Below are 12,565 nucleotides of genomic sequence, written 5' to 3'. Positions count from 1 at the left end.
CCTTGGCAGCCTGGAAGAGACCTTGGATGCTGCACCTGATTCTGGGCCCGTCACCGCTCCAATCCAATCCCACCGCCCAATCTGCCGTTGCATCTCCCCACCGTGAGAGGTCACTGGAAGTCAAAGAGGACGGAGTCGAAGCGGCAGTCGGTGAACTGGGGAGGGGCGCGGTTGGAGAGCGGGAGCAACTCGGATGCGGCGCACGAACTAAGGAGCTTTTCTGAAGTTGTCGTGCGACGGCTTGCTGGCTTGCGCCTAGCTCGTCTGTGAGCAGGGTGCGTTTGGATACCAGGGGTTAAACTTTAACCCTGTCACATCGGATGTTTGGATACTAATTAGAAGGACTAAACATAAGCTAATGACAAAACTAATTGCAGAACCACTAGGCTAAATCGCGAGACGAATCTATTAAGCCTAATTAATCCATCATTAGCGAATGGTTACTGTAGCACCACATTGTCAAATCATGACTAATTGGGCTTAATAGATTTCGTCTCGCGATTTAGCCTAGAGATTGTGTAATTAGTTTTATAATTAGTCTAGGTTTAATACTCCTAATTAGTGTCCAAACATTCGATGTGATGGGGTTAAAATTTAGACCCCTCCTCCCAAACACCCCCATAGTTGCCTTCTGCTCAAGCTCAACTTTGGCGTCGGGGGTATATATAGTTACTGAATGATGCTAAAATTGTTGTAGAACCCGCTTTGATTTGCATATACTACTAGGCATCAAGCCATCGGCAAGGATGAATGAGAAATCCATAGCTGAACTCACGATAACAACTAACTTCCGATAATAACTTTCAAGCAGATGCCTTCTGAATCCGGCAGTGGAGATGATTGTTGAACTGAACGAATCGGAAGGGATAAGCATAAACTATATGTGCGCAAGCATCCCCAGGACCAAGCAGAGGAGATTTGTTTCTCAAATGCGTCGGACTCTTGCGTAGTTACGTATCCAATGTGAATCTAGCATCAAGGACAGATTAGAAGCAGCTCGAATGGTCAGATCGGTTCGGAAGAACAGCAGAGATGTGCTCAAGTAGGTAGAGAAAGGAGATAGAGGAGGGATGGTTGATATGGCTGGCCCACATTGGATGATGTGGTAGCAATTAGATCTATTTTGGGATTAAAATTTTGAGAACTGTTGGACTTGGTAGTTTTTTTATTCCCCATAATTTTTGGAGATGCTATTAGACATACAAAGAGTACCAATTAGAATGCTACAGCATTGAGTTAATTGAGATAATCATAGAAAAGTCGAGTAATTTGGCACCCTGTTTATTTCTAACTCCGGCAGTTTTCACCGAATGTCCACTACCGTCAGGCTATAATTGTCAAAGTCCACTACCGTCAGGCTATAATTGTCAAACTCTTAAACATAAAACTCACTCCAACTGTTTGTCGTATTTTCTCCAATTCCAAATACAAATAATATTTTATGATTTTACTACATGACATGTCTAACTCATCTAATCGGAAATACTAGAATACGCTATCATATCGGAAAAGCTAGTACTGAAAGAGTCAATGCATTTGAAGGCGGAAACTTGCCGGGCCTCGATTCCCAGGCCAGGCCCACTCGAAATTTCCGAGGTCCCTAAAAACCAAACCGCACGGGGTCATCCGGGCCCACAAGCCGGCTTCGAGACCCCATTCCTTAAAAAAGTGAAAAGAATAAAAAAAGGCCCCCAATCCGCGCACCGCTGCTTCCCAATGGCGGGGTTCGCCGGCGACGACCCCTTCGGCTGGGACTTCGATTTCGAGGACGACGGCGACGACTACGCGTTCGGCTACGACCCATTCGACGACTACTGCGGCGGCGGAGATGAGGGCGAGGAACTAATCGGCGGCCCCGTCGTCGACGACGGCGACGGCGAGGAGTTCTGCATCTCGGGTTTCGCATTCCGCGAGGACGACGGCAAAGGGGGCGACGACCTCATGGGCGAGGACCACGCGTCCCAGCCCTCCCACGAGGATCCCATTCTGGAAACCTTAGGCCGCTCCTTCGACTCCGACGGAGGCTTCGGCCAATTCGTCCCTCACCTCGTGTCTGCGTTGGACACCTCCGAGGAGGAGGACGAATTGATCGCCGGGGATTACCGGGGCGGCGGAGGCCTCGAACTCGAGCGGGGGGCGGCCGTCGAGGAGGCTGCCGACGACGAAGACGACGACGACGACGACGGGATCGGGCTCATGCTGGGCGGGTTCAGCTTCGATCCGCGGCCGGTCGTTGGGGGCTTCCAGACGCTGGTGGACACCGACGAGGAGGTCACCAGCGACGACGATATGGGCCAGGAGGGAGGGCTCATGCTGAGCGGGTTCGACCTCGAGCCGCCACGGGTCTTTGCCCAGGTCGTGCGGCCCTCCTGGATGGTGTTGGGTGCGGGCGCCGAGGACACCGATCCCGGCGACGCCGACATGAACCTTCTCGAGGTGCTCGCAGCCGCAGCGCACGTTGGGGAAGCCGTGCGTCAGCTGCCGGCGTCCCGCGCAGCAGTGGAGGGCTTACAGGAGGTTGTGCTCAGCGAAGAGGAGGCCTCGCACGGCTGCGCCGTGTGCAAGGATGTCATCGCGGCGGGGCTCAGTGTCCTAAAGCTCCCCTGCAAGCACTACTTCCACGCGGAGTGCATCCGGCCGTGGCTAGCCATCAGGAACACTTGCCCCGTGTGCCGGTTTGAGCTCCCCACTGGTGATGCTGAGTATGATCGGCGACAGAGCAGGACCCGTACTGCATCCGTGGAGCAACAGGGGGCACAAGTGCAGGTATGATATGTGTGGGCTTGTTGTGGTGAAGATCTTGGTTTCAACTCATGGTAGTTGGTTTGGGTTGGCATTTATCCATTTGGCCATGGACGATTTCTGTTGGTTTGGAATTTATCCATTTAGCAATGGGCGATTTCGGTTGGTTTGGAATTTATCCATTTGGCAATGGGCCATGGTGCTGTATAATATAGTGTAGTTGTTTAGTAGTACTTAGTTTGTGGTTACAGTAGTTTCGACCTCCTAACAGAGTGACTTGCTTGTACCAAATGAATGCTTTTAGTTTAGCAAGAAACAATATGAATACTGTCTTCTATACCCCAAGTCTAAATCTACTTGAACTATTTGTATTTGTAGTTTTATTAAGTGCCAGTGTACTGTGTAGTTCATGTAAGGCCACTAGGCACTAAATATACAAACTGTATAGAGCATAAAAATGAACTTTGAAGAAAATAAATGATTCAGAATGCTTACATCGAAATGCATGAGCAGCAAACCACAATCGCTTGCAAGCCAAGGAAAAGGTTGATATGAGAACCTGTGTTGGTTGATACTCCCTCTGTCCCAAATTATAAGTCGTTTTGGGTTTTCTAGGTTCACACCTTTTATTATGCATCTAGACATAATATATATCAAGGTGCATAGCAAAACCTATCAATCTAAAAAAACCAAAGTGACTTATAATTTGGGACGGAGGGAGTAGATACTTGCAGGCAAGCTTTTCTACAGTGTCTTTTGATCAAGCGGGGATATAAACTTTGTTTACTCTGATAGTGAAACTGGTGCCAAACCGTATGCTGATGTAGTTGGTAAAACATGGTCGCTACAGCAGTACAGCTGCTACAGAAACGTGGCTCAATTTTTTTCCCTTCGTGTTTCAAAAATAAATCTGCTACAGAAATTATCATTACTGTTGTTCCAAGTTCCATCTGCTTTGGATCGTACTTAATTAATGTAAATTACTTGGCATCTAGGTTGAACATTAGCACATCACATAAATAGTCACTTTCGATTTGTGTATTCAGCTTCATCAGCTTTTCTGAGGACCTCAGTGTCCCCTTTATTGGAATATGATGAGCTTTTCAGTTCCCTTCCTATTGTTATATGCTTTCCCAATGAAATAAATTTAAATAATTAGATCATGTACCATACTTGATGACTGTGATCAATAGTTTTTTCTCCTTTCAGTTTATCCTTTGGTTGCACTGGGATATCACCCAGGACGCAAAGACAACCGAACCCCACTTATTTGCATGCCTGCCACCTATGCTTGCAGTGCTATGGTGTTATTTTATTGGACTTGTGAAATCATGAAAACATCATGTTAGCTGATCCCATTTGTCCTGTTTGGCAACATAATTCTGCATCGGCACTTTGTCAGCAAAATATCAGTATTATGCATTTGCTAATTTTGTGCATATCTGGTTGTTCCTTTTATTAATCCATATTTAGCTTATTTTAGATTACATCTTGCAATTTTGAGAAAATGCTAAAGAGATAAATATGTGGACATTAAAAATGATGTATTGTGTTGTGTTACTGAGAAAATCTGTTAAGCCGTTGATTTTTCCCCGCTAAAACCTTACTGAAGTGGAGTATTTGCTGCTCCTTCGCAGCATTGCTAAAACCTTGGTGCTTTTTATTCACTATATGCCTTGGAACAAAATCAGCAGCCATAATGGCTTCTTCAAGCAGTCTGGAGGCTTATGCTGCTGCTACCTTGTATCTTAAACATGCAATGGCTAGGACCTAGGATTTCATCATCTGAAGTCAGTTTTGTCTTCCACATTGGGCAAAAGCTAGTTTGATGCTTTAATTTTCGTTTTGGTGCTATGATCTTACAAATCTTATATTGACAGAGTGGACCTGAGCAAGGCGCGTCTTGATGATGGTGGTGGCAGAGGACTGGCTACCGGATGCTGACTAACAAGGATGCTGAACTACTAACCAGCCGAAGTACATCGAGCGCGTCGCCGGTTCCTGTCAGCGGCACTAAGAAGATGATGCTGTGCCAGCGTTCAACATCCACTGATAATTAACTATGTTTTTATGGTAATGACATGAATTGTTCAACCTCTGCAGGTTGATCTGCTCAGTTCTAATATAAACTCAATAGCCTTTCCACCTTAATTTGGCATGAACGTAGCAAAATGTTTCAAATCTTCTTAAGATTTGTTTGGAATACTGTGTTTCATGGGATCGGTGATGCCAGCGCCTAACGGGATCAGCAGAAATGAGATATGCCATGAATCAGTAGGAACTCTTGAATTGACATGAAAAATATTCAATTACCATGGAATTAGAGAGAGCTCGCGCATTCTCAAACTCGCCGTTCGATAACCATCCAGTTAACTTAATAAGTGCATTTTAGAGTTGCAATTATAAACTTTAAGCCCGGTAAGATTTAGCATAATTTTCAAGATTTTTTTTTGGGTGTAAGTGCATCTTTTTTTCACCCAGGCACTTGAAAGAAGTAGTCTGGGAATAAAGAAAAAGCCCCGGACCAGGATCGCCTGGCCCACAACTTTATCGCCGCCGCCAGTCAAAAGCTCAGTCAAAAAGCGTCAAGCCCCATATGCTAACAAGCCCAGGCCCATCCAAATCACAGGTGGCCCACTGACCCCGCGGCTTCCCCGGGAGGCAGCGGCGGCCGGCGGCCGATGGACGGCGGCGGCATCTGCGCAGCCGACTTCTTCGTAAGAGAGGTAACAGTGAGGCATCATTCGTTGCGTTGAGTTGGGAAGGGCGTGGCATTCAGCACGCTGTTGGCCGTTGGGGGCGTACAGGGTGATTCGATCCTGACTCCTGAGGCAGGAAGGATTTTGAGTCTTCTTTTCTTGTTTAATAACTTGAAGCATGCAGCTTCGTCAGATTGGCAACAGTATCTGTGGAATGACTATGCTTGAATGGTTGGTGATCAGCTCAATATTTTCTTTCTTTCTTTTTTGGTAGTTAATTAGTTATGGACACAGAGGGCTTTCTAAATTCTGGCTCATGTTGTTAACTTGCGGTTGACAGATTACGTTTCCATACAATATTTTAATCATATTTGCCATCCGGATACAATTTCCTTCTAATTTCCCAAGATCAGGTAGGTACTCCTTGCATCTTGCAAGGGGCCCAGGGAGCAGAGCCCTTCTTGCTGTTTTCTCAGCTATGCATGATTGCTATATACTCCATGTCATTGCTGTTGCTGAAGTACATTGCTGCATCGTAATGGTAACTGCACTATGCACACCAGCACAAACAAAGATTAAGGGGGGAAATGTGGTAAGCAGGTCAGGCTGCCGGTAAAGCACTAACCAGTAATGCCCAGGGAAAGTGCTGTCAGGGATTGCCTTGCAATGCTCTGAATCAACTAGTCAGGTTTCTATAGACGAAAAACATGCCTTGCTATGTTTTGGTTAGAGCTTGACTATACCAATGCATATCAGGTAAAGAAAAAAAATCATGAAAGAATACATAAAGAGCTTGTAATCTACTATGTACTTATATATTTGCTCCCTTTCCACAAATTGACCACCGAATTATATCTATTTACGTAACAGTACTACACGGCTACTAACCACGATATTGTACGATTTCTCAAACTAAACCACCTCAGGGGTCCGTGGTGCAGCTTCAGCTTCTTCTACATCCATCTCATCGAGCCTTTTCTGCAGGTCAGCAGCTTCTTCTCTGAGCTTGGCATTCTCACGAACTATGCGAGCATGCTTAGCGATCATGTGGTGGAGCTCAATAAGAAGCCTCTGATTTGTATCTAGGAGCTCTGCAACCTGCGACGACAGGTCATTCAAGCGCCTCTGCTTCCTCACACGCGACCTCCTTGCAGACTCACGGTTTGATGCTAACCTTCTCTTCTTCCTCTCATCATTGCCGTGCCTCTCTTGATTGTCTGCTGTCTCAGCAGACATTGAGCTGATGGTGGTACTTCCATTGCAGTTGTATGGATCAACCATGTCCAGTGGACTGAAATCATAGATGTGGGGATCATTTTGTGGTAGGAAAAAGCTAGTGAAGTCCAAGCCAGGGAGGCATGCTAAATTGGCTACACAATTTTGTTGCATATCTGAAGGGAGTGGCTTGGAGGTTTGCAATTTGGAGAAGGAAACGAGCAGTGGTTTTACCTTGAAGCCACGTCTTGATGAATGGAGGGGAAGGATGAGCAGGGATGTGTTCCTTTTAAATTGCAAGAAAGCAGCCCTAAAGTAGAAGACACTGAGTCGCTGACCCACCTGCGTTGTAAGCAAATTTGCTTTCTAACTTTGTGGCTGTTTGAGATTATCATCTTGATTTATTAGATACAGCCATTTGGTGTTTTGATGTAAATATGTCAGTGTCATAAGGAAAGCTAGACTTTCTCAAAAATTGCCTTTTGATGAGGAAATTATGTCGGAAGTAACAACTACTCCCTCCGTCTCAGAATACAGCTACGTTTAGACTTTTTCAAAGTCAAACATTTGCAATTTTGACTGCGAATAGTGAAAGAATCATAGAGACTTATAACATAAAATCGATGTTAGTAGATTTATCATAAAACCAACTATTATAATATATAACATTTTCTATTTGAAATAAATTATTTTTAGCGATATTATTGATCAAAGTTAAAAATATTTGACTCTGAACAAAGCTAAACGTATCTATATTCAGGTACAATGTAAAACTTCGTATGGAATGATGTCATGCTGTCAAATGTGCGTGTGAGACTACCCCAAAAAGAAAAAAAAATATAGCAAGCAAGTAGGTGAGAAGTATTATATGCATACATCCTTTGTTCTTTGTTTCCCATCGATTTGTAAATTTAAACACTCGGATCATAAAATCTGAAATGAAAAGAACCATGCCAACCATTTTGGACTTGCAAGTACCATCACATCTTTACAGTGAACAATAATGCATTGCAATCATACAGCTATGTATTGTGTGCTTTGGCCAAGCTGTTTATTGTGACCAAGTAAAGCCATTGCCTTCTATGCTTTTTATGTAGATGTGACAACAATATCTGTGGCAAGACAGCTAATGTTAAATGAGGACCAATTGTTTTGTCCACTTTGGGTTTGGGGGCATATTGCATATACCTTAGAAACTGTTTGTTCAATCTTTTGGCAACTTCTTCTTTGTGTATCTTTTCTAGATTCAGAGAGAGCTAGTTTTCCTTAAAACTGTAAGGTAGATGTGTTGTCATTTCTGAACGACATAATTGATACTGTGCTTTTAGTAAGCAGCCGTGGTTCTTTGTTGAGCTCTAGAATGGAGTTACAAGCAGTTTTCGTTTTGTTGGACACAATCACATATGAGCTTATCCTTATTTTACACATGGTATGGTATGAATCTACTTGGTGGGCTTGGCATATAATTGAAAGCTTTTTCGTACTCTATCTAAAGTGGCATGATTGTTTTATCAAAACTTATCAAATTCTCAATAAAACTTGCATGTGTCAAATTGTCGATAGCAGAACTAATGGTTTGTATTTGGACCGACTAGCAATCATATTATGTTGCTGTCAACAAAAAGGCAATAATCAATGACTTTTGTTGACCATCCTCTTTTTGTGCAGCAGCCTTTTCTTTTCATATAGTTATCAGGAACACAGAAGATTGGTTGCATTTCTCTTCACTATGTTCCACACACCCCTGACAAGACTTTTGATTTGCAGATTCTTTTCATATAGAACAACCCATACTTAATTTTGTCTTGTTGAAAACAGTGAGCAGTGAATTATGTTCGTTAACTGTGTTCCTGAACAATTTTGCATGCATCCTTGTCACTGTATGTTTTGTTACTTTTTTTATTGATAGTGTGACATCTTTAGGTTGTTCTTGAAATGAAAGTATACTTTCACTGTACAAGAATTTATTGGCCAGAATAGGGGCTTGGATTGGTATCCTAGTCGGCAAGTGCACGTCTCCTACAAGGCTGAGCATCTTGCGTGAGGAAACTAGAGACCACTAGCATGAACAATGCCTGTCCATACTCTACAATTTTTGAGTACCTCAGCAATCTAAAGGAGCTGATTAAAAGTGCTTTTCCCGGTGACGTCAATCGCTACGCCCTTTAAGCTATTAGGACAATAATTTAATATTTTAATTATACAATTGATATTAGAGGATAGGGATGTGATTTGTGGGCTAAGTACCTTTGCCACCACAGTAGTTAGTGGTTTGAACTTTAGATGCACCTGTCTCTTTGCTAGAATTGCAAATTAAGTATGTAACATGAATGGACATCATTTAGTATTGTTGTGTAGCACCATACAATGGTTTTGTGGATTCTAGAAAAGGAACTGGACCATAATCGCTAATAGGATTGCAGTGCTGAATCCTGTCATGGGCTCATGGCCCTTATGATTAATTTAACTAAAGCATCACTTTAACAAAGAAATGTTGGTGGCTACTTGAAGGCAGTGAACTGTGGATATAGTTCAAAGCAGTATATTTTTTTCATAAGCTTTTTTATTTTCTGGTAGCCAGTTATGGCTCAGAAGAGTTTTTCCCTAAAATAAAAGTATCGGTAGGTTGAGTCCCTTAGTTTATTTCTTCTTTTTTAAAAAATGTGTGAGATTGAAGCCCTTTCTTCATAACTTAAAGATAATTCTTTAATTGGGATCTGCATCAACTCCACATGATGCTTAATTGGGATTCGTACACTCTGTCATAGAGGACATATGCATGTGCTTGTTGCTGACTATCTTTGGATATCCAGGATAAAACTCATGAGCAATATTCAATTCAACGTGCAAGAAATTGCACTTTTGGTTGCTTCCACCCAGCTTATATATACCCTTCTCATCTCTTAATTATTGCACAACAATTAAGGCCTTTTGAAGAAGGACAATGAATTCTCAGTTTCTCACATAAGAGAATCAGGGCCTTTGGATCTTGGTAACGTGTAGAAACAACAACAAGCCGATATTGTTTCCATATGGCTCTCAACACCATGGGAGAAGTGCTGAACTGTTCACGGCAATTAATCATATTGTAGACCTTGATGCTCATCACCATACCGCTCCGTCTCAAGTAGGTGGTGTTTTGCTGTCAGTTAGGCTCTTATCTTCCTAGCTGGAGCATAGGAGGTGCCTAGTTGTATTATCCTTGTAGCTTCTTTCCACCGTTGTCGGAAAGATGACTGAAGGATCCATCCTTCTTTGCCCTTTATTTTGCTTAGAATGAAGGCCAGGAGGACAATATGCCCTTCCTTTCTGTGACTCTCTCCTGCCTGCCCCAGATTTTCATTCGAGCAGGAGACAATCATTGGTGGAGCAACGAAAGCAAATGCACGATCTTTGCAGGTAGCTCAGCCAATCAAACCAGTGTTGTTTTCGACATCGGTCCTTCTCCCTGAAAATACAATGAACCGCTGTCCAGTTAGATTGATCTGTCAATAGCTTTACTTAGGCTGATAATCTACTAAAGAAGAAAAGGAGGTGGTAGTTAAGAGGCTTTTGATGCAAATGAGTAATTCTTCATAGAAAGCTGGTCAAAATGTACCGGTCAATTTCCCTGCTCCTGCTGGATGTAGCATTGCTTTTGCCTAGACTGTCATTTACAGTTTTGCTTCATGGACATTCCATCATCCCACATGAATCACAGCATATCTTACTTTCATTTTTGGTATTTTGAGGTGTTGAGACTAAAAAGTGCGTTAGAAAAATAATGATAATCCCTGTATCATAGTATTACAGCTCATTGTTCATGTGACTACAAACTAAACAAAAAGATACAGAGTACACAAGTAAAAATGGTCTTCTTGGTGACCTTATTTAACAACGAAAGAATACTTTGAATCTTTGATAGATACCTAATAAAAACCCTAGATAATAAAAATTGTGGTGCCAACTATTCACGATCTAACATACGGCGATTGACCCATGCTCTTCTCCTTATTTGTCACTAGATTTTGATGTGCTCTCATAATAATCACCAGGTGCTGTGCACTTGTTGCTGCCATGAATCAATCAACCGAAGCATAGCAGAGATACTAGACCAACATGGGTGCTGCTACAAACAACAGTCACCAAGAACCAAATGTACTCCACAACAAGCTAGATGGAACTATTTGTCTCAGCTTCTATGTCAAAACTTGGATGGTGCCAGCAAGTGCGCAGCTGCCTCATTTATAGCTTCTGTAGAAATAAGATATCAGATAACTGTCCATGTTTGACTGCCTTCATGGTTTCACCTTGAGATTATTAGAGCTGTATGCCTGTATGTGAATGATCTGATGTCTTCCAAAATGCCACAACATATTCAATCTAGAAAGGAGATTCAAGTGACTCATCCCAAACATCTCCACTTGCATTGGAAGCATCTTCACCATCTTCTTCCATCGCCAATCTTACATATTCTCTTCGTGCAAAACGATCCCAATCTGTTAATGATGGCTCTTCACGCATCTGTAATTGCATTGAAAAAGTATGTAGTGTTACCAGTGGTGAAAAAACAAACATCTCACTGGATGTTATGAGTAGGAGCAGGAATTGAATTTGACTTACTTGGCGAATGAGGAATGGGTCCCTAGCTTCAAAAGCCATAAATTTGTTCAGATTAAAGAGAATGTTGAAGAAATGCCCAGACAATTTGCACCTTCGGAAGTCTTTCAATGTCAAATAGCTCTCATTCTGGAACAAAAGTAATGCAAGACTAGTTAAGCACAAAATGTTTAGAACTAGGTAATCTACAAAAATCATAAACTTATATGACCTCAGGTCCAATCATGTCGATGAGCTGACACAAGATGTCCTCAAATAGAACCGGTTCCTGAGCCATGCATTCCATGCGATGGAGTTGTTCCTCAAAAAAGAACTGCAGTTCGTTGTGTGTGAGTATGCCATTGCCATCCAGATCTATACATTTAAACCTGAAGAGATGACATCACACATAAACATGAGAAGTTGAGAACCTTTGGACTGCTGTAAAAGGAAGCTCAAATTCACATGACAATTTAGGCAAAGCACAACCATTTAGGCCGAGGATCAAAGTCTACTGTAACATAAATAGATGAATCTCCTTTAGATTTGACTTACTACTCAAGAATGAATTTTCCAACTTCCTGTCTTTGTTCTCGTTCTCATTTCTTAGTGTTAATCGAGGGCTGAGTTAATAGAGTAAGGGTCTACACAAAAGTTCATGAATCTCTCCAAAACTACACATTCATTTCTTAAGCATATGATTTGTAGAAAAGGAAGCCTTTGATAGAAAGACTAATAGAGAAGAATTCTACTGGGATGGGTTGACAATTAGATCAATAACCAGTATGGGCATGCCATTTCTTTGCATGCTGTTCAAAGCATGAGAATTTGTTGTGCACTACCCTTTTAGTCTGACTCTTCATGTTGACATTATTTTGAGGTTTATAATGAGTTTATCACTTAACATTTCTTCGCTAATAGCCTCATGAAAAAAGAAAGTTTTGCTGTAACAAAGCAACATCTAGCCTATGTTTTACTAGATCCCCTCAGAAAGAGTGTTTAAAAATGCCCTAAAACTAGAGATGGTACCAATGCTTACATGAAGGGAAAAATATTTGAAAAATAAACATTGTCTATGATAAACACATAAATACTATAGTACCACTGAAAATAAATGGAGTACCAGTGTATCACTCAGTTGAGGTATTAAACCAAACATCAGTTACCTACCAATATTCCTGGCTTGGCCCTGTTGATTTGTCCTCTTCAGACAGTATAAAATGGACAAAATCTTCATACCCCATTTTTCCTTCAGCCTTGCTTGTAAATTTCCTAGGAACCTGATATGTTTCAATTAAAATTTTTTAACAGATGCTCAGCATTTAAAATGA

The 12,565-nt window shown here is 42.1% G+C and overlaps 3 protein-coding genes across 3 annotated transcripts in view; 1 reads left to right on the top strand and 2 right to left on the bottom strand.

The window, feature by feature from the left end:
* The first annotated feature begins 1,555 nt into the window (after positions 1–1,555).
* Positions 1,556–4,893, top strand: LOC101762332 (E3 ubiquitin-protein ligase CIP8). Its single transcript, XM_004951556.4, has 2 exons — positions 1,556–2,766; positions 4,623–4,893. The coding sequence occupies exons 1-2, from the start codon at positions 1,717–1,719 to the stop codon at positions 4,647–4,649; spliced, it is 1,077 nt and encodes a 358-aa protein (XP_004951613.1). The 5' UTR covers positions 1,556–1,716; the 3' UTR covers positions 4,650–4,893.
* Positions 4,894–6,113: 1,220 nt separating this feature from the next.
* On the bottom strand, positions 6,114–7,173 carry LOC101775585 (basic leucine zipper 8). The gene has a single exon (XM_014805442.2). The coding sequence runs from the start codon at positions 6,828–6,830 to the stop codon at positions 6,354–6,356; it is 477 nt and encodes a 158-aa protein (XP_014660928.1). The 5' UTR covers positions 6,831–7,173; the 3' UTR covers positions 6,114–6,353.
* Positions 7,174–10,390: 3,217 nt separating this feature from the next.
* LOC101761912 (serine/threonine protein phosphatase 2A regulatory subunit B''beta) overlaps positions 10,391–12,565 on the bottom strand; it is a 4,344-nt gene continuing 2,169 nt past the window's right edge. Inside the window, exons 8-11 of the mRNA XM_012843610.3 lie at positions 12,405–12,514; positions 11,467–11,623; positions 11,259–11,384; positions 10,391–11,159 (exon numbers count right to left, since the gene is read on the bottom strand). Coding sequence (XP_012699064.1) covers positions 11,019–11,159; positions 11,259–11,384; positions 11,467–11,623; positions 12,405–12,514 — 534 coding nt within the window. The 3' untranslated portion in view covers positions 10,391–11,018. The remainder of the gene's footprint in view (positions 11,160–11,258; positions 11,385–11,466; positions 11,624–12,404; positions 12,515–12,565) is intronic.

This window comes from Setaria italica, chromosome I (genome assembly GCF_000263155.2).
Source record: "Setaria italica strain Yugu1 chromosome I, Setaria_italica_v2.0, whole genome shotgun sequence".
In the NCBI taxonomy this organism is placed as follows: domain Eukaryota; kingdom Viridiplantae; phylum Streptophyta; class Magnoliopsida; order Poales; family Poaceae; genus Setaria; species Setaria italica.
The sequence above is the reverse complement of the archived record's forward strand: the minus strand, read 5'-3'. Positions and strand labels throughout refer to the sequence as shown.

What these genes read in the sequence shown, in the direction of transcription:
- LOC101762332 (XM_004951556.4), top strand. Translation starts at nt 1,717, where the DNA reads ATGGCGGGGTTCGCCGGCGACGACCCCTTCGGCTGGGACTTCGATTTC. An exon ending in AACAGGGGGCACAAGTGCAG is followed by an intron (nt 2,767 to 4,622) that starts GTATGATATGTG and finishes TTATATTGACAG; the next exon opens with AGTGGACCTGAGCAAGGCGC.
- LOC101775585 (XM_014805442.2), bottom strand. Translation starts at nt 6,830, where the DNA reads ATGCAACAAAATTGTGTAGCCAATTTAGCATGCCTCCCTGGCTTGGAC.